This window comes from Temnothorax longispinosus, chromosome 7 (assembly GCF_030848805.1).
Source record: "Temnothorax longispinosus isolate EJ_2023e chromosome 7, Tlon_JGU_v1, whole genome shotgun sequence".
Classification (NCBI taxonomy): Eukaryota; Metazoa; Arthropoda; class Insecta; order Hymenoptera; family Formicidae; genus Temnothorax; species Temnothorax longispinosus.
Genome location: NC_092364.1, coordinates 19532791 through 19553025, shown reverse-complemented (window position 1 = coordinate 19553025; position 20235 = coordinate 19532791). Strand labels below are relative to the sequence as shown.

General features: G+C 39.3%; 2 protein-coding genes across 5 annotated transcripts in view; both read right to left on the bottom strand.

Annotated features, from left to right (window-relative positions):
- Positions 1-21: 21 nt before the first annotated feature.
- LOC139815606 (uncharacterized) overlaps positions 22-20235 on the bottom strand; it is a 294108-nt gene continuing 273894 nt past the window's right edge. Inside the window, exons 1-15 of one of the 3 annotated variants that reach the window (XM_071782620.1) lie at positions 10474-13215; positions 10269-10404; positions 9849-10097; positions 8799-9523; positions 6176-6314; positions 5317-5544; positions 4617-5011; positions 3952-4366; positions 3457-3629; positions 2997-3135; positions 2696-2907; positions 2434-2581; positions 1755-2179; positions 1461-1653; positions 22-1250 (exon numbers count right to left, since the gene is read on the bottom strand). In XM_071782620.1, the coding sequence (XP_071638721.1) occupies positions 581-1250; positions 1461-1653; positions 1755-2179; positions 2434-2581; positions 2696-2907; positions 2997-3135; positions 3457-3629; positions 3952-4366; positions 4617-5011; positions 5317-5544; positions 6176-6314; positions 8799-9523; positions 9849-10097; positions 10269-10404; positions 10474-10585 (4359 nt within the window). In that variant the 5' untranslated portion in view covers positions 10586-13215 and the 3' untranslated portion in view covers positions 22-580. Of the gene's footprint in view, positions 1251-1460; positions 1654-1754; positions 2180-2433; positions 2582-2695; positions 2908-2996; positions 3136-3456; positions 3630-3951; positions 4367-4616; positions 5012-5316; positions 5545-6175; positions 6315-8798; positions 9524-9848; positions 10098-10268; positions 10405-10473; positions 13216-20235 lie in introns of those variants that run through there. The other 2 variants (XM_071782621.1, XM_071782622.1) reach the window with 2 other exon arrangements.
- On the bottom strand, positions 13338-19528 carry LOC139815619 (ras-related protein Rab-31). 2 transcript variants are annotated; one of them, XM_071782642.1, is made up of 4 exons: positions 19294-19528; positions 16118-16291; positions 15142-15263; positions 13338-14849 (listed from the first exon to the last, which is right to left on the bottom strand). In XM_071782642.1, the coding sequence occupies exons 2-4, from the start codon at positions 16251-16253 to the stop codon at positions 14355-14357; spliced, it is 753 nt and encodes a 250-aa protein (XP_071638743.1). In that variant the 5' UTR covers positions 16254-16291; positions 19294-19528; the 3' UTR covers positions 13338-14354. The 2 variants fall into 2 exon arrangements, with proteins under 2 accessions (XP_071638743.1, XP_071638744.1); XM_071782643.1 differs by lacking the exon at positions 16118-16291 and having other exon boundaries at positions 19294-19525.

Genomic DNA, 20235 nt, shown 5'->3' with positions numbered 1-20235 from the left:
GGTTATTGAGTAAACATATAGTAATATCATAATTTTTTATTGTATGAATCCTTTTTACAATTAATTATCAAACAATGAAATAATTAAGTTGACTGCAATTATGAATTAAATCGCGATAGGACGAATTGTTCGTACAATTTCATGGTTAAAGCATATTATAGTTCAAAAATTCGAGATTGTGGAAGCATCTCAATCTTTAGCATCTTTATTTACCAAGAATTAGGCGCAATGACGCGTTTTATGTTTGATATTGACTTAAATAGCGACATCTTGAATTTTAAGCGCGATAATATGGATATCGACGTCGACGTTTCTAAATCTGTAGCGGAAATCTATTTCATATTTGTATATTTATAAGATCTGCATATATCTATATATTTACAAAACTAATCATCGTTAATTCATTTGGTTATAAATATAATTTTTATATTCCTTAAATAAACATATCGTTAGCATGATATTTCAGTTATCTTAAATTGTCTTTCGCAGCTTGTCTCATCCGATTTTTAAATTTCAAGTAATATCGTTCCGATTTGAAGCCTATCGCTTCTTTAATGGCGGAGCGGTCGAATTCGGATAACTAAGCTCCCGCCACTGGCAGTGAATTATTTGGCGCGATCAGAGGTACTTTGATCATTCCGTCGCTATTTTTCGCGCCTTCAAGTTGCGCGTCGTCGACGTGGTTCGTCGTCACGAACGAAGCAACGGTATGCGCGGCATGCGGCGGCTCGGTGTTCGTCGGTCTTGAAACCCGCTCGATTTTCCCGGCGCGGTCTCGGCTCATTTGATTCTCGCGAATCCGCGTCGTGTTCGCGATGATCCGGGCGCCGATCTTTCGCGAGAAAATCGCGTTACGATCATTCCGCGTGTCGTTGGCCGTGCGCACTCGTAACCGTCGCCGGCGCACTTTGCTCGCGTTTGCGGTGCCGTTTTCACCGTTCTTGACCGCGGTGGTGCTGCTCGGCGTTTTGATCGTAGTCGAGATCGTAGTTTCGTTCGAACGACGATTCCCACTATTGTCGGCGGACGCGAGCGAGTCCGTGCAATTCGGCGGCGGTTCTCGATGCAGATACGTGATCGGCCAGTGTCTGCCGTAGTAACCGGGATCGTATGGACGATCGGGACGCTCGGGACGATCGTAGCGATCCTCACCACCGATCGTTGGCCGGATCGGTCGCGGACTCGGGAGATAGGGGAAGTACTTTTCGCTGCAAGGGCGCCATTGGTCCTCCGACAATCCCACGTAGCACCTGCAATTAATTTATTTTTTATTTTATTTTATTCTTAACGTTTTGTTTTCTCCGTTTTACATTTAATTTTCGTCAAAATAAAAAAAAGAATCTTATTCCTTTACCGCATTGAATATAAGTACCGTCAACTGTGGTACCGTGAAATTAGAGATGTAAAAAGAAAAGCAAAAGTATATTGTGTTGCGATATATCATTATTATAGTAATATACCATTGATAATGATATCCTTGCGAGAAGCCGCAATGATGAGTCGGCGCGCAACAATAGTCCCAGCTGTCGAATCCGCCTCCTTCGGTCTCGCAGGACCAAAATCCAGCAAGTTTATTTTTTTCGCACTTCGTACCTCTCTTGCACGGATAACCGTTTACCGTGTAATAACGGAAAGTCGAGTATTCATCCGCTGCTTTAGAAGAGAGAGAAATTAATTAGACCCACCTTTCTCTGTCTCTTACTCAAAATTTTGCGAATAATTGTATAAAGTTCGTAATTGTCGGATCCACTCACGGTGAAAAGATCCACCGGGACGAATTCCGTATTCGAATTTGTCTCCATAACTGCTGCCATATCCGTAACCGCCGGGAAGATATGGATCGGGCCTATCGGGATCGAACGGTCTCACGCCATAACCGCCCGGTTTCGTAAAGAAAGGCCTTGATTCGGGATACATATCATCGGGTCTCGTACTCGGGTATCTGCCAGGACTAAAATCGGGTCGCGAATGATCCGGAAGCAGGGGCTTCATTGGACTTAGTCCACCAAACACATGATCGTCATCGAGCGAATAACCAATAATCATGCAGTAAGGATCGAGGTCCTTCCATGCGTAAAGAACGTGATCATCGTCGTAGGTATAGTCCAGACCCGGTCGCAAATCCCTTGTAGGTACGTCACTGAGTAAACAGTTCTCTTCTGTGCCATGCGTAGTGAGTCTGGAAACCAAACGAAGTTAATATGCAATAATAAGAATTAAGGATAATTAATATTATTTTGAGATTTTTATTATAAAAGAATAAAAATAATTTTTTATTAATTCTATTTAAATTACGACTAAAAATAAATTTCGAATTATAGGAAATTATGTATTATAATGAATTATGTATTATTATAAACGTGCACGTTATATTGTTATATTAATTTGTTAAATTCAAAATATCATACAAGAATTTTCTTAACGTATGCTTACTTGTAACTGTAGGACATGCAAGGAATGGAATCGGTTTCTCTCATTTTCGAGCATTTTTGTCGACAATCTTGTTCAGAATTCACATACGTTGCCAAGAGAACAGCATGAGGTGTCAATTTGCACGGCTTGTTATATCCAGAATAACATACTACGAAAAAATTTATTACATATTAACAAAAAAAAATATATTTAACTGCAATTATATTCAGTTGTGAAATAAAATATTCGGTGTAATAAATGTGCATGCGTTAGATCGATGTACCTTCATCTCCTTGCGAAGATTGCTTGCCATTGAACCGTCCCATATTAAAAAACGGTACAGCGTAAGGCTCGCATCCTCTGCCGAAACTGCCTCTTTCGTATAATTCCGCGCCATCCATATCCGGCATATGGGCAGGGTTAATATCTTGCGACGGCCAGTCGCTTATATAACAGTTAGTTAAAGCATCCGATTGTCCTTGTTCCAGCCCGTATCTGAAATATTTCACGATACATGAAACGATACTTTACCAAAACAACCTGTTTAATTTAGCCTACTGTCGACTTTGGCATGAAAAACTTACTTGAACGTGAAACTTCTACACATAAAGTCTTGCGTTGTCATGCATTCTGCCTGACACTCTCCTAGATTGTCGACTATTAGCGATTTTCTAACGACGTCCGTGGGCATTCCGAATCCGCTTCTGACTCTCCAAAAACATTCTAAAAAGTTTTATAAAAAAAAACTCCTCGTGACTCTCGCGAATCTTATAGAACTAGTAGAGAGAGAGAAAAAAAGATAGACAAATTATCGTTGTGTTTGTCGAGTTTGATAGTTACCGGAAACACAAAGCGGAACGCATAACGTATGGTAACGCAATCGGGGCAGTAGTGCAACACTCAGGACGATAAGTTGCATTATTTGAAAGACAGTTTTATTTAAGGAAAGTTTAGGAAACGGAATACATCAAAAATGATTTTGATTAAATTGCATTTGTATATATTAAAGGTAATTCACAGTAAAGTTTCAATCAAATCGTATACCATCTGGAGGATGCGAACTCGGTTCTCTCTTCGTGCATGTTCTCGAGTTGGTGACTATGGCGTAAATATCGTAATCACGATCCGGCTCGAGGTCAATGTAAAAGTTCAGATCTTTGTATGAAACGTCGCTAAGAAGACAATTGTCCGTAGGGTCCGTGGGTGCTACATTGTATCTGTCCAATTATAATATCAAAAATTAAATTAATGTCACATAAGTCGCTGTTAAATTTTGTTATATTTACTGCAAATCCCCAAGTGTGTTGTTTTTACACGCATAAACGTCTAAAAATGACACATTTCACTGAAGCTCTTTTTACATGTTTCTTGCGTGTTAAATTAAACAAAGTTAATACGTTCAATCGTGTTAAATGACGTGATTTAAAACGGCAAAAAATGTGTAAGAAGAGTTTCAGCTAAAATAACTTGGATTTGCAGTGTTACTGGAGGCAACAGTATTACAATTTTCCCATTATGCATTATTAAAATATATAATACCTGTAGCTAAAACTCAGGCAGACGTAGCTTTTCTCATTAATACACAGACTCTCGCACTGGTCCAGATTTGACGTCAGATACGTCTTCCGAACGACTCCTCGGCTAAGCCTGAATCCCGCACCGGCTCGGACAGAGCATTCCTCGGTCCTTCCGGTTCCACCGTAAAGCGAATCCTGATTAGCCGGCATATAATTATCGCCGTATCCGAATGCGCCGCCATAATTATAAAACTCGCCGTAGAATTGATCGTTCTCGTAGGGTGGTTTAGACGGCGATTTCGGATACTTCGGTATGTCAAACTTTCCCACGCAATTCGTGTCGTAACCGTAAGAGCCGCCGTAAACGCCGTAAGAACCCCAATCTCGAGTCGGATCCTTTCGATGATCCGGCAAATACGGGCCGATTTCGTTCGTGCCTGTGACATGATGAATATATATGTGAACAATAAAGTGGAATCCGGAGCAAGCAAACGAGCGCGAACAAACACTAATGAATAATTTATTTCAGCAATTACGTCGCGCTTGTCAGTACTCATCGAAGCAAGTTGTTCATTCGTATTTGTTCGCGTTCGTTCGCTTGGTCTGAATCAGGTTATTTATGTTTTGTAATAAAAATTCTTTGTATAGAAAATGATGCGTCATGCTAAGTCTATGTTTCAAAATTACCTATGTCTTGATCGATCCTTCTATTCGGATATCGCGCCCTTGGTACGTTCCTGTTATAAAAATCATCGTCGGTGGGTCGTCTAGATGGAAATTGAACACTATAGACAAATCGATCTTCCGGTCTCGTCGCTGGGTGTCCACCCCGTATTGAATCATCGGGATAATTTCTTCGACCAAACATGTCGTCGTACAGTCCGCGATTAGGATACCCGTAGACAGGCGGTGGTCGTCGATCATATTCCGCGGGTCTGGGAGCATAATCCAAAGGCCGTGGGATCTCGTTCGAAGGACGCCGATCGTAATCCAACGGTCGCGGAACTTCCTTCAAGGGTCGTCGATCGTAATCCAGAGGCCGTGGCACTTCGTTTAAGGGTCGTCGATTCGGAGCGTAAGGTCTTGCATCAAATTTGTGTAAATTAGAAGCGGAACTTATTTTGTCTGAACGATAAATAAAAAGAAAAGGAAGCGCGTTTAAAGTCACGCTTGAGCGATTGGTTAAACGAAAGCAATTTGCTGAATTATTACCGAGAAACGAGCGTCCTTCGTCTTCGTGAATTACCGTTCTTTCGTAAACATAAATTTATCGAGAACAATAATTGCGTTTCTCAAGGATTATTCGTACTGATGAACTTTAATGTAACATAATACGTAGTAGTTTTTTTTTGTATTATTATGATAGGTAAGTTCTTAATCACTATACCTTGTATCTGGCCTTTCGTTGGGAGAGTAAGGTGGACCATAGGATTGACCAGGTCTGGACGGTTGGTTCCACCAGGACGGTCGCGTCTCAGGCGTGTTTACCGCGCAATTCGGATCCTTCTCGTAATAATCGCATTGAGGATCCGATACGAAGTCCCGATGGAAATCCATACGAGAATAAGGTACCGATGTCATCTCGCACATTCCTCTCGCTCCATGTCCAACGCGCCTTTTTGAATAAAATCGCGATTACACGATGATAAATAAATTCGTCGTCAATTTAAATTATTTATTGAACGGCTTTAACGGTTTTTCTTTCAGTATATGTTAATTGAATGTTGGAAAACAGCGGTAACTTTCCCGACGCCCTGCCCGTGCGTGATAGTTCTCCTCGACGGAGAAGCGTGTCACAGATTGTGGTGCGATCAAATTGTCCGTGATGCAATCGCACGGTGGGTCATGCATATATATACGTATTGTATTTTGCGTGTGCATCTGATAATAGGTACCCTAGATATATATACGCACTTGTACAGAAACGCGTAAAATCATTGAAAGATTCCAAGCGTGAATAATCGCGTTTAACTGTTATGCAAATTATTTTTCGGCTATTTTGCGAGAACTTTACTGAAATACAGAGATCTGCTTAAAAATCACCGAGACATCTAGAACTAACGAATTCATCGAGGACGTACTCTCTGTCATCGGAGCATAATTATGTTTATATTATGAAGTTAATCTCAATGCGACAGATTTATTTTTTAAAATTGTCTATAACCAAGTTCATAATTATATGAATCTAATCTAATCTTCTAAATATTTCTCTAGATTTTTATAAATATTTAGGACAATCTAATTACCTGTAATTGAAGCCCTCGCAAGTGAAACGCTTCTCATAGTCGCAAGCGCGATGACAGTCCTCGAGCCTTTCGCACTCAATGACACGTCTGACGTGCAAATCCAAGCTTTTCTTACCGGACAGCAGTCTTCTGTAGCACGCTGTAGCAAAAAGAAAAAGAAAGAAATTTTAACTTTGCACTTTTTACAGGCGTCATTTTTTCCCGCGTCACTTACGCGAACACTCGTCCTCCACTATAACTATCGAAGTGGCCCGTCGGGCAATTACAGCTAACACAAAGGTCCACAACCATCGTCGACGTATCGACATGATTCCCACGTTCGATCGACGAATTTACCGGAGTGAACGTACCATCCGAATCGAGATCGCGAGAGAGGTGACGCGAACGTACGCAAGGCGTTTCTTGCTTCAGCGTTTTTCCTTCGAGCCGCGATTTACTCTCGCGATATACCGCGAATTGCAGCGAGACGTAGCCATTTTGGTGTCTCCTAAGAAAATTTTCACGTTTAAGCCACCCCGATCCGCGCACTCCGGCACGTTCCGCGCGAAAAATGGCGCGAACTGAAAATCACGCAAAAAGTAGCGGAGAAATTACGGGCTCGCGTCGTTTTATAGAAAAGTGAACGTTTCCGCGAGGATAGTGGGAGGAACTGCTCACACGTCGGGGGAGGGGTCTCAGCGTTACATGATCATTAATGATTCCACTTACTATTATTTTTCTTTGCTCACGGACACGCGAACGTTTCATTCTTTTGCCGAGCATCGTCATTCGGTATTTTGTGCAATTACGTAGACTGGATTTACGAGTCGCTTGTCGTTTTAAGTAATTACAGGATGTAAACCTTTAATTGAGATCTGACTGTGCAAGCGCATATATCTTTGTAACGTTGTTTTGGCTCACTTTATCGAGATCAGCATTATTTCCTCGAATTTTAATTAATATTTAACTTATTGGAAATCCAAAGGAGTTGTTATATTCAAATCGTTTAAGAATTCTTTTCTATTGATTTTTTTGTATTGTCTGTATTTTCAACCGAGATATATAAGAGATTATTACTTATTCGCCGCAAGATCTTTACCCAGAAACCAACTGCCGGAACCATTTGCATTTTTCCGTCGTTAAAAAGAACTTTTGTGCCAAGGAACATCAAAGAGGAGTGACATCATTTTAGAAGGGATTTGCCGTCGCGTGTCCTTCACGATATTCGTCAGGGTCACAATTACCTCAATTATTTCAACCAGCCTGGCTCTTAATGTAGCACCATAACTTTAGTAAAATTATACTTCCGCGATTTGAGTCAGTCAGCTAGGCTTAATTATTGCGACCCTCATGCGATTGTTATAACTCGAATTTCGTTGCTCGAGAAGCAATTTGTTGATAAAATTTTGTTAATCATGTCGCAACTGTCGTATCCAATCGATTACAACAATTCCTGATCAAAAAGATGGACTCGCAATGTTACGCGCAATTAATTCGAAGCGCAGGCAGGAATAAGGGATTACCTGTCGAAAGTAAAAGCGTTTTATGCTCGTAGATCACGCGAACCGGAAGCCGAGCGTCCTGTAGTGTCTCGGCGTTTATATTTCTCCCTTGTGCAACTTGTCATGTACTGTAGTGGCACAATCGCGAAAAATCATCGGGTTTCCTTTAGCCGGTCGTTGCTCGGACGACAAACTTCACGTAAGAAAATCGTTGACTCCTATATAGAGACGCGTACTGCTTGTAACCATTATTTAACTTGAATGTATATCGTATTTTTACTTTTATTATTTACAAGTCCGAGAAACATTATCGAATTATTTAGTTATGCTGAGTAGCTCGATAGGCAAAAAGATGCGCGTAAATTGTGCGATAAGAGTGGCTAACTCCGGAAGTAACAACGAATGCAACGAGCTAATTCGCATATAGTTTAAAATCCGTGTCAATGCCGTTGCCATTTGTCAATCGGCAGTTTGTAGATGAACACGGCTCGATAAACGCTGGCAGCTGGCTGCAGCCGCCTAGTTGAGCCAGTTGATGGTAGAGGATAATGAATTAACGCTATGTACAACACTGCGGCAGGTTTTTTTGAACGTCGACTGATTTCTAGTTTCAAAATATCGCAACAAGATATTATTAATCTATTAAAAATACGTATCTTTTCTCTCTCTCTCTTTAGAATATTTACAGAGTATAACATAAAAATCACTAAAAAATTAGACCCAATAGTTTGAATGTGATATTGTTATATTTATAATTTAATGTTAATTTAATTTATTTAATTCTACGTCCGAAAAATGAATTAATGTAACGGAACAATGTCGTTTTACGTAAGAGCGATAATCAACTTGTGGAACGCGGCGCGAGCACATATGTATAATGCAATCCTGTGATTGCTGCATAGAAAAAGTGAGGTTGCGCCTCACATACGCGACGTAGCTGCAGCAACAAGTTGTCCGAAGATTTGTGTCTCCGGTCTTTCGTGTACGCCTCGTTAAAGACAGAGATTCGCGTTTCCGTTTCTCGAGGTGCTAGAATTGCACCGAGAGCTTACGCATCACGCGCGCAGATTGCGTGCAACGAAAACTATGTTGGCAGAGAAACGGATGATTGGTCACGAGCGAAATTGAATTGAAGTACTCACATCTCGATTTTTCGGTGATCCTCGTGCCGAAGTTGCGAAACATCGTCGTCAGTCCTGGATTCCAGAGGTCGGAAGAATCTTTGAATCCTCCGTTCGAGATTCTTGCTCTATTGGCCTCGAAGTCGTAAGAATTGCTAATAGTTGGACGGGAGGAGACTTTGCGGAAATCATAATTTCCAGTGAGTAACTCGTTCTGCTTCGGTCTCGTGGTAATTCCTTGACTTTTGTATACGTTATTGAGAAATTCTTGATGCCGATGCTGATCAAGATGATTCGTGGTGCGATGTTTCGTTGTATCGTAATTATTCCAGAATCCAAAATCCATCGGAGATCTGTTTTTGGAGGCTTCATCGTAGACGTAGATGGGTCTCGAGAAAACCTCGAAGGGCCCGTTATGAACGGTGAGGGCCTTAACCGAATGAAGATCGTTATCTAAGTTTGATCCAAAATTCAGATGGTTGATACCGGTGAAAGGATTTTGAAAGGACGGTCCGCCGAAATTTGGGCGACTGTATTTCGGATCTGAATGCATTCTTTGACCGAAGGCTGGCTTCCAATTTGATAGATCATAGTTATCGAATTTCGCGTTATTGGTTCCGAAAGGATTGCTGGTGGGTGACATCGGATTTCTGTTTCTCACGATATCGGTGATCCGGCGCTCGTCGTCGAGAGAAGGCATAAATCCTTGTTGATATGAAGGGCCGTTAGGTATATTCCCCATGGTTCTTCAAGTGAAAAATATTATAACAGTTATGACAGTAAAAATACAATACAGTTGTTTGTATTTTTTGTATCAAATTATATTTTATATAAAATGAGTAAACGTAAAAATATCTAGAGATTAAAAGTAATATTTGTGATCAAGTCATTTATTTTAAAAAATCTCTTTTTAAACTACGTATTTTGACAATCTGCTAAACATTAAATATTCTTTTATTTTTGCCACAAATATATTTATCTTACTGGGGACTGAGATAAGAATAAAAATAAACAAAGTGCTAACGACGAGATTGTTCCCTGTTTGAAATTAATAATCAGATAATTATGTACCTTGGAGTTGACGGGATATTTGGCATTGTCGGACCCAAGAGACCGCTTCTGAATATCGAGGTCGGTACCGTTTGATTTCTTCTTTCTTGTCCGATATTACCACTTCCCATCTTATAAAGTCGATCTGGCTCGCAGTGTGGCGAACGTTGACTCCTCACATAGACATCATAATCGGCGTGACTTTGTAGATCTTCGGGGTTCGGTATTATCGCACTCAACGCACATGTTCCGTTACCTTTGATGCCAATCCTAAATCAATACACGTATACAAAGACGGTTTCAGAGAGTTAACACATGCAATCATATAGAAACAAAAATTATATAATTTTTTTTTGAAACTTTTTATATTGTGTTCATATATTTCTTTTTCTTCTTATTGTTAATTAAAATTTTCTGTTGCACTTATGTGACATCATATACCCGAAAGCGAACGCGTTACAGGAATTTCTCCTTTTCGAGCACTCGTCCTCGCATTCTGAAATGCTACCGACCGCGACGTTGGAAAAGATATCCATGTCCGGCAATTTGGATCCGATGGCTACTCTCGTGTAGCAATCTGCATGATGTAATTATTACATTTAATTATATTCAGTATATTGTTTGGTGACCAACCATTATCACTTACCATTCGCGACGATTACAAGTTGATTATCAATCGTGAGACCAATCGAATGCGATACTCGACAGGATCGCAGGAAACAGATGATAAAAATGAGAAATCCCCGCTGATGTCCCATTGTCGTTAATAAATTCTTCACGTTTTAATAATACCTTATTTCACTTTCACATGGTGTATGTAACTTTCGGTTTTCATCATTTTCATAGAAATGATTCTCATTATCCTACATCATTATGACATGATCTAATTTATTCTCCATAAAAATGTGACGAGAAGTGCATTTACGTTTCAATTAATCCTGGCTTACTCGTACGATCCTTATTAGTACACACGTGTACGCTTTAGTTATTGCTTTCTAGCCGTTATCTGGCGTTCTATTCTATCCGCGATCTATGAATCACGGTTCATTCACACGAGACGTCCCTGAAAGAGTGTCCATTCGACGGAAGATACGCATACACGATGAGCGATCGCAGCGATTACAGAGGTAATTGTCAACAAAACAACCTTCCCAACGTTGCAAGAAAAATCAGAAAATGGTCGGTGTACGCGTCAATCGCAATGCAATCGCAAAAATAATCCTCATTGTGGAGAAAATTTTTCTATCTTTTTACACAGAGTGTTCACTGGATCACTGACTTGATCGACATCCCGCGGCGAAGTGAAGATCCCGCCGATTCGCGCCGAACGGTCTACCTTCTGGTTTCTTCCGGCAATATTAACTATTAACGATCGTTCGTTCCTTTAATTAACGGGCCGGGCGTAATTAGCGTGTCGTCCTTGCCGCGGTTCATTATACTTTCGCGTACGGGGCCTCTGTGTCGTGCCTCTTACGATTGGCTCACAACTGAGAGCATCGTGTAACTGTATCATTGTCTTATACAGCAGACCCGGCATTATGATCACCTCTTCTGCTTCCTCCGCTTGTACCGCTTCTTCTCTTCGTCTTCTCCTACTCGCTCCTTTGCGTGACGCTTGCACGCTCAAAGGAGCTCGTATACCCGCTCCTTTGAAGATTCGCGCGCATGCGAGTCTCTCTCTCTCCTTTTTTCCATTGCTCTGCGATTTCGCGCTTGCATTTAATTAACGCACCGGCGAACGGAGCAGATCGCGACGCTCGCAGTATTGCGAAATCGAATTGTGTATTCCCTGCGCGTTCGCGTAAAATTATCCACGATATCTCACGCGTACAAATTTAGTTAGTAACTTTAGCTACGATTCTTCATCATATATCCATCAAGGCTTGTACGCATCACTGCCAATAAGGAAATCAATTGCAACTTTCTATGTTTATATGATAAATATTATGAATAATATTTACCATTTAAAAATAGAAACATTTAACATGTGAACGTCAAACAAATTAAATATAGAAATTGCCACGTAGAGTCATTTCTAACACCAAAGTTATTTTACATATATCAAGTTTTTTTTCTTAATGCTTTTATAATAATATCTAATCTTATTTTTGAGAAATGTTTTACGGTCTATCCTCCCATTTGCCGAAAGACCCTGATTACCTCACTCGAAGATGTGCGATCGTTAAGAGGAAGAAAGTGAAAATGCACCTGTTGCAATGCACGACGAGATGAATTCTTCCTGTTTAGCAAACCTCGGAACTCAAGTTGTCTTGCGCGCACGTGTCAAAGACTGAGGGGGACAATGTTCTTGCGATGCGGGCGTGTCGAGAAGGGCGTGTAAAGTCATCATTGCGCGGATTCCCTTTGCGTAAAATCGAGCTGCGGTTACGACGCGGCGATTGCAGTTAGTCAATCTCGTACTTACCGTTTTACGGCCTATTGTTCTTAAACGGCGATAAAACTCCATTATGCTCACTCGGTATGCTAATCGATTCTCCGGCTATTAAAAAACACGATGTCGCTTTGCTTTCGACTAATTGCGAGCGCTTTTACTCGTGCGAAAGCCGCGCGTAATCGCGTCTACGCGATTATTACATCCATCTCGGAGTTACACTACATTTCAGTAACGAGCGGATAGTTCATTATCGTCTAACGGTGCATACATCCTCGTATCTTTCCGGTTCTGAAGTCAGATGTGTGAAGCCTGACGAATCTATCTGTAGTGTTGATTCGAAAGTACGTCAAGTAATTAATCAAACGAGTTTATCGTTCGAGCTATTTGCAACAATGTAATTTGATAATTTTATATTAGTTTTAATTGTTTTGATATGTATACTGACCTCACAATTCTACATTTTTTTTAATTTTCTGTACTCTGTATCAGAGCTTGTATATTAATTCTTTTTCCTATAAATCCTTCACATTGCATGAGCTTAAGGTCTCTCTTTCTCTCTTTCACACACACACACACACACACACATATACAAGTCGCGATATTTGAATTATACCAGTGAGAAAACATGAGTTTCGGGTTCCTTGACTCTCGCACGCGCGAGCGACCCTGAGCACAGAGCGCGTCTTGCCGCTGCGCGTAAGTTTCGAAGACGCCGCCGCGCAGTCCTAATGGGCCTAGATGCATAGTAAACGGACGCTTACATAACAAAAATGGGATGAGTTACACGTAGACAAAGCTGGGACGTTACGCTCCGCGAGGCCCGGCCTGGAGTGAGAATGAGTCATTGTGTGATTATCACTCTCTGTCGTAGCGAGACGAGCAGATTTCCCGACGAGGCGCAGCTTTTCAGATCTCGAACAAGCGTATCCTATCTCGATTATATTAAAATGTTATTATATGTAAGTGTCTCAGTTTAGTCTTATCTATTTAATAATGAAATCTAAAGTAAGCATCACACACACAGATGCCGTGGATACTGTGCGCAATGAAATCTGTACGTTATTGATTATACAATTTAACTCAAGGAACTCAAAGGAAAATTATTTATAAATGCATTATATATTTTTTTATCACAAATATATTTATTTTTGTTGGGTATAAAATCTTTTAGAAATATTTCCGAAGGGGGCGCGTGAACGTGCGTATCATAATATATGTAAAAAATTAAGGAGTTAGGATTTTTCCTAAAAGTATCGAAAATAATTCGTCGTCTGCATAGGAAAAATATTCAAACTTAAAGTTTAGCAGTCTTCGCGAAAAATATTAATAGCATATAAGCCTATTCTATTTCGTTCATAAATAATTCACGCACCGACGTGGAATACTGTTGTTTCATATAAAATTATCAATATACAGTAATAGTAAAAGCAGTGTTAATCGTAAAATAATTAGCTGTAATTTGCGAAAATTTGATTTCTAATGGCAAGCCGTGTGATCGTTAATTTTTGCACGACATGTAAGACGTAAGATCACATGTTTCTATTATCACGTTACGAAGTAGAATTAAAATCGAAACTTATCAAAATAGGAGATTTTGAACATAGTTATTCGCCGTAGTTAATAATTGAATTTCTTATTTTTAGAATATTACATTTTCAAATTTGTCATTATAATTCTAATCATTTTAATTTGAATTAACATACCGCGTTATTTATTCGTTTATTCCATACGAGATCTATTTATTTTAATATGCAAAAAATTTAGTCTTTTTTGCCTAGCTAACTTTTATTACTCATTTACATGGAAAATTCGGATATAATTTCTGTCGTCGACTTTGTCGATTTAATTCTCGCGATAAATCAACGTGAGCGTTTGTCATAAATCCGACTTGACTAATCGAACTAATACCAAAGCTGCTTGGAAGAGCGAATATTCGTTCGCTCTCTGCATATATTTTGTATCTTGAAAATGGAAACGCGTCGCGAGACAAAAATGTGTAGTTCACTAACAAAACTATTCGCAAAGCGCTGCAAGTAACATTTGGTAGTAAACTCTTTGGTAATTGACGCGAATTCCTAAACAAGATGCGATTTTCGCCTAATTACTGTCGCCCTTTTTCTAAAATACTAGAACTAACAACAGGTAAACGGTTTCTCGTGTATGCCGTGTGCAATACTGGTGTTCTGCGGGCTCTCCTCGACGGAGGGCGAGGGCAGCATATCGTCGCTTTTAAGAAAGTTATTAGAGTCAGAAATCTTGAGGGTAGTGTTCATATCGTTATTGTCAGACGCCATTCTCCGTAGACTCATGGCGATCGCCAGGAAAACGGTCTCTACTCCCTCGTTATGTAGCACCGAGATCTCATGATATGTAGCACCAATTGACGTGGCGTACCTCCGAGCCTCCTCACCGTCAACTTGACGCTCTTGCACCAGGTCGGACTTGTTGCCAATCAAGGCTAGCACCATCGTCTCCTCCACGTTTTGTTGTAGCTCCTTCACCCAACCCTTGATCGCGGCGAAGGTGTTGTACTGTGTAAGATCAAACACCAGCATAGCTGCGTTGGAGTTCCTGTAGTACATCGGCGCCATGGAGCGAAATCTCTCCTGGCCAGCCGTGTCCCACACCTACATAAGAGTGACGCTTTTAATTCTTTAGATCAATTTAATTTTTTAACTATTTAAGCTTAAGTATTTTGAAGCGAATTTTACGTCATTAAAGGCGCAGTATATAACGATATCGAGACAACTGAAGTGAAAAGTTGAATCAATGGGCCAAAGGGTTAATTGAAAAGATAACGCGGACAAGAATGTTAGTGTTTTGTATCTATTAATTCGTTGTCGGAGCGAAATCTATTAAATCTAAATTCATTTCTGAATATTAATATAAAAGAGAGAAATATGATTTTTGAAAGCCTACTTGCAATTTTATCCTCGCATCATCCAAATTGATCTTGCAATTGAAGAAAGATGCCCCTATCGTGGGACTTGCATGATCGAAATTTCCCAAGTAACGTCCGATTAAGCACGTTTTGCCAACACCTGAAAATGATATCGTGATTTGTGCGCTAATGATACTTGTGTGTGTATGATTTTTTAATGTTAACGTTGACACTTGATAACATTCATCGAATATCGTTCTACATAAAAAAAAAATCGATCGTCTTATCTGATAGCGAGTGTATTTCAAGCTCGTACGAGACTCAAGACTTTATTCGATATTATAGATAAATGAATTTTCGCATAATCAATCGCTTCCATTATATTTATATTATATTTAATTACTGTTTATTTTCAAACAGATAATCATATTTCTTCAAATAAACGCTAGATTTAATATATACGATAATAATTCGGTCCATCGAAACTAATGTAAAATGTAAGAGTGAGAATATTAGGCAAATTTCTTTTATAAATAATACAATTTATAAATTACAATTCCCACTTTAGACGTTTTACAATTAGTGTCAGATTTCAGGATAGAATTTTATTTATAATTTTATACGCCGTGCATTTTGATGTATATATATTTTATATCTGTATAGAGTTTTGATTCTTCAAACGTTTCGTATTATTAAACGTTTAAAATTGCGAGTAGAATTATTAAGCATAGAAATTATTAAGCGTCGACATTATTAAGCGTTTCAAATTACGAATAGAAATTCTATTCCAAATTCCGACACACCTTATAGATCGTTCAAAGCTTAAAGCGGGGAGCACACGTACACTTCTGCATAACGCATAATGCGTAAGCATAAGAAAATTGATTGGTCCATACACATGTGCATAAGAAAATAGACCAATCAATTTTCTTATGCTTACGCATTAGGCGTTATGCAGAAGTGTGTGCTCCCCGCTTTACGCGGCTTTATTTTACATTGGCACGCAGTACTAACGTTCGACGTTTGTTTTCGTTGTGACGTAGTGCGCCGTTCTCATACGCACATTGCGCGATCGCGCGGTCGTCCTTCTGGCATTCACGAGGCGGAGCTCGAGCGGGCGAGTATCGGCACGAGATGTTCCGCGTGTCATCGCGTTAAATCACCCTCTAGATACAATCGCGACGATTTCTAAATAAAAATGCGATTGTTTCCTATGATTATTTTCTACGAATATCTATCCGTATGACTAAATTTAATCTCCGCGATTCGTAAGAGTTTCGAGACGGTAATTATTTACCGAGGTAGAATATTTCGCGCGATGCATTCTGCTTTCGTTGGAAATACTTACTTAGCAATCGAAGCGGCACGGGATAAGATTTGTAAATTAGCTTTTCGCGAGACTTACAGATGCTAAGTAATCTTTTAATAACGGTTGAATCGGAAAGTATGCGTCGCGCTCTTTAAATCTTTCATAAATAATTTTACTTGACTGTTTTCGGATTCGGAGCGCGAAGTAATACGCAAATCGCCAGATAAAATAATCGGATCTAGCGACGGAAACTCGTGAAAGATATACGTATCGATTGTTTAGTAACAGTTAATACGAATAGAAGAATCAGAAGAGACGATCAATTCTTTTATAAATAATTAACGAATGGTCATACGTACGACTCCTTAATCCTTACGATTAATGGTTTGGTTAAACGAGGCAACGACTACCAACGACTTTGCTAAAATGGACGTTTCGTATGATTAATTCGTAGAGACCGAAGCAGTAAGGAATATGAGAGATACGAACTATTTATGAGCATTTCAATTATTATAACTAATTCTTTAATGAATTTGGATATTTTCAAATATATATTTTGGAATCTGTGTGTTTTCAACGATTCATCGCGTCATTATTAGCTAGACTTTATTAATCATATCATAGCCGAGCTATCGGGATAAAGTTACCGAAGTCATTTTTCAAGTATTAGTCATTAACAGAACAGAGTCGTCGGTCGAATCGACAGTCGTAATTAACTCGTTGTGCCAATTTGCGATTCGTTGCTGAGCGAATCGTAGCTTCGCGTGGTCGTGCTTCTTTCGCGTTATTTTTTTATCGTAATTTTATTAAAATGCGCGGCGAATTAATACCAGGAGTGCCTTGCAAAGTGCCGCGCGATCGTACTTAATTATATTTCTCCGATTAAGTGTGTGTGTTTGAGTGTGAATGTGACGAATGAGCAACAAGAACAAGAGAGGAGAGAGGAGGGAGCAGGCTTGGAGGCGTCGGGTGACGGCGGAGCAACGAAGAGGTATATAATTAACTTATTATTTACTTATTATTAACTTATTATTACTTATTATTGACAGAATTAATCGGAAATATAACTAGTTAAGTATCTTCGCTTGAAAAAAAGACGAATAAAAAATGTATTGCTTGCGATAATTATATTTGAAAGTGTTAATTATTTTGAGAATGCTGCTGTAATTCGGATATATTTGTATGTTACAGATCAATATGATGCAATCATAACTCCGCTGCTGCGCGTCGTATTGGTGAGTCAGATTAATTTTTATTTTGATTAAAGCAATGAATCATGAAAATTATAATAATCACACTTGACGTATGATTAAAAATTTAAGTTAAGAACATTACAAATAAGTATCAAAATTTAAATTTTTATAATAGTAATATGTAAATAATTATCAAATACGAAACAGAACAATTGCATATGGCAGTCAAAATTTCTATTCGTAATTAATTCATCACACATCAACTAATTGCCTTGCTATACGTACTATCTGCACGGTAGAAATTGAAGAAACAAAATTAATCGAGCGATACAAATAAATGTCAGCATGCTTCCGAAAATTAAATGACAAATGACAGATCGGTACGCATACAATAATGCAATTATGGGTTTAAATGCACGAACTTCATGCGATATCATTGTAAGATTGCGATGACTTAAAAATTAATTAAGATTTCAATATCTTCATATTAGGATTTTCGACGCCAATCAATTTTAACACTTTTTAAAATTATTTTTTAATATAACTTTATCAGTACATTTCAAAAGCGTGCTACAATTCTGATCGACATATAATTTCCTATTTATTTAACATTTTATATTTCTGTTATATATGATAAATAACACAAGAAACTTTCGGGAGGGAATGTACAAATTTACATGTGTATAATTCACCTGAACAGTTAGAGTTTTTAAGTTTCTAAATAGTTGCTTTTCTTTTCATCCGTCATTGGCCGAATGCGACGTATTTACAAAATGATTACGGTAAAGACGATTCGTTATATATACGCTGATTACGTGTTTCAATTTCTCTGTAATCTCTGCATGCGTTGTATCGAGAACTGTGTCATGCGCGGATTTTGACCTCCAGATTCGGAAACGTATCATAATGCGAGCATAAATATTACCACTGCCCGCGTCAAACGAAGATATTTGGCTCGGAATTCAAAAGACCGCTTTTTACAATTACATCATAAAAGAAATGAAGAAACAGAAAATTTGACAATAAAATCTCGATAGCAGAAAGATGAGAGGAACCGGAACGTTTGTCAGCACGTGATTATTTATTTCCATATATCACGCAAACGTGAAATTGTTCTTGTATAATAATCGTAAAGATAATAATCGCAAAACCAAACGCTTCGAGGAGAATCCAGAAAGCGGATCGAAACGTTTGCAATTTTTACGATTGTTATCCCTGCGATTACAAGGATAATAAATACGTTATATATATTAGTGCAGATATTTACACGCACAAAGAATTAATTTTATTAGTTAAAAATTGCTAGTATATGAAAGAAATAAATCTCATCTTTTCCTGCGACACACCAAGCGAACTTTACTCTCGCGCAACGCGACCGAGTACGCACGCACCAGACGTTGCGACACATTTCTAGTCTCATACGTAAGCAGCGCGTGTGGGGCACAGATTCATGTGTGAATCTGTGTTCGTGGGTATATAACGTTCACCTAACCTCTCTGCGACACAACGAAAGATGCACCAGGAAACAAATGACGCGATGACCGACTCCGAGATGTGCGATCGCGTCACGCGTCCTCACCATCCGCGATTGCCGCTTCGGAAGCGGTTGCGTGTCCTCCCGTTGACATTTATATAACGTAACGATAATCGGGCCAGGTTTATCGCCTCGTTTACCGATGAACGCTTACCTTGCGAACCCAGCATCACTACTTTTCCCTCTATCGTCTTCATGTTCGACGCACTACGGCTACATAATCGAACTGGGGAGTCCGTTCCGCCGCACCGGAATTCTCGCGTACTTGCACGATTAGGCGGACAAAAGTACGACGGTTTTGACGTTTCTCATACTTCTATCGAGTACCCCGCAGTCATTGTTGTTGTGCTGATCGGTAACTCAGGCTCACCACTCTCTCGCTCTCTCTTTTTCTTTCCGAGGCCATTCTCTGAAGCCGTTGCCATCTCCCAACGGTATGCGACGGCTTTTGCCGCCTCTTCCTTCAGTTGATAAGAATAATCAATTGGAGTAGGACAGCTGATAGATAGTAGACTTATCTAATTTGATTTGTCGCGTATATAAGGTCGCGCGGGGTCAAGTCTGATCGGATTAAATCATCATTAGATTAAATATAATTAAATCACGCTCTTGTCGCGAGCAACCGTCATTCGATAAGTTATCTACGGAGTGATAACTCTTGATGATCGCGTTATTCATTTCAATCTCGCGTGCGTGATAAGTTTCACGCATTCTTTTGCAGATGGCCATCTCCTATGTTCATTTCTCATTTTGACGACTCCGCAATGACGAGTGACTTGCACAGTCATCTAGATTTAGCGAATCTGCGGAGCCGAGTTCAATACACTGCAGATATTCGCATACATTTATATATTATGTATACTCATATGTACATTTTTAACGGAGATAAAGCCGTAAAAAGAGGAAAAATCGCAATAAGATAGACTCGAAATAAGAAACGGGATAATATAAGAAATTATTTTTTTTATTTTTACATCCTTTAATTTAAAATAGTCGATAATTATATTTACGCGCTATTTCTTGACGGCTATATTTTAAGGGATTTGCCATTTTCATTCGTGCAGTTTATTTCTACAAAGCGTAATATCGAGCATCT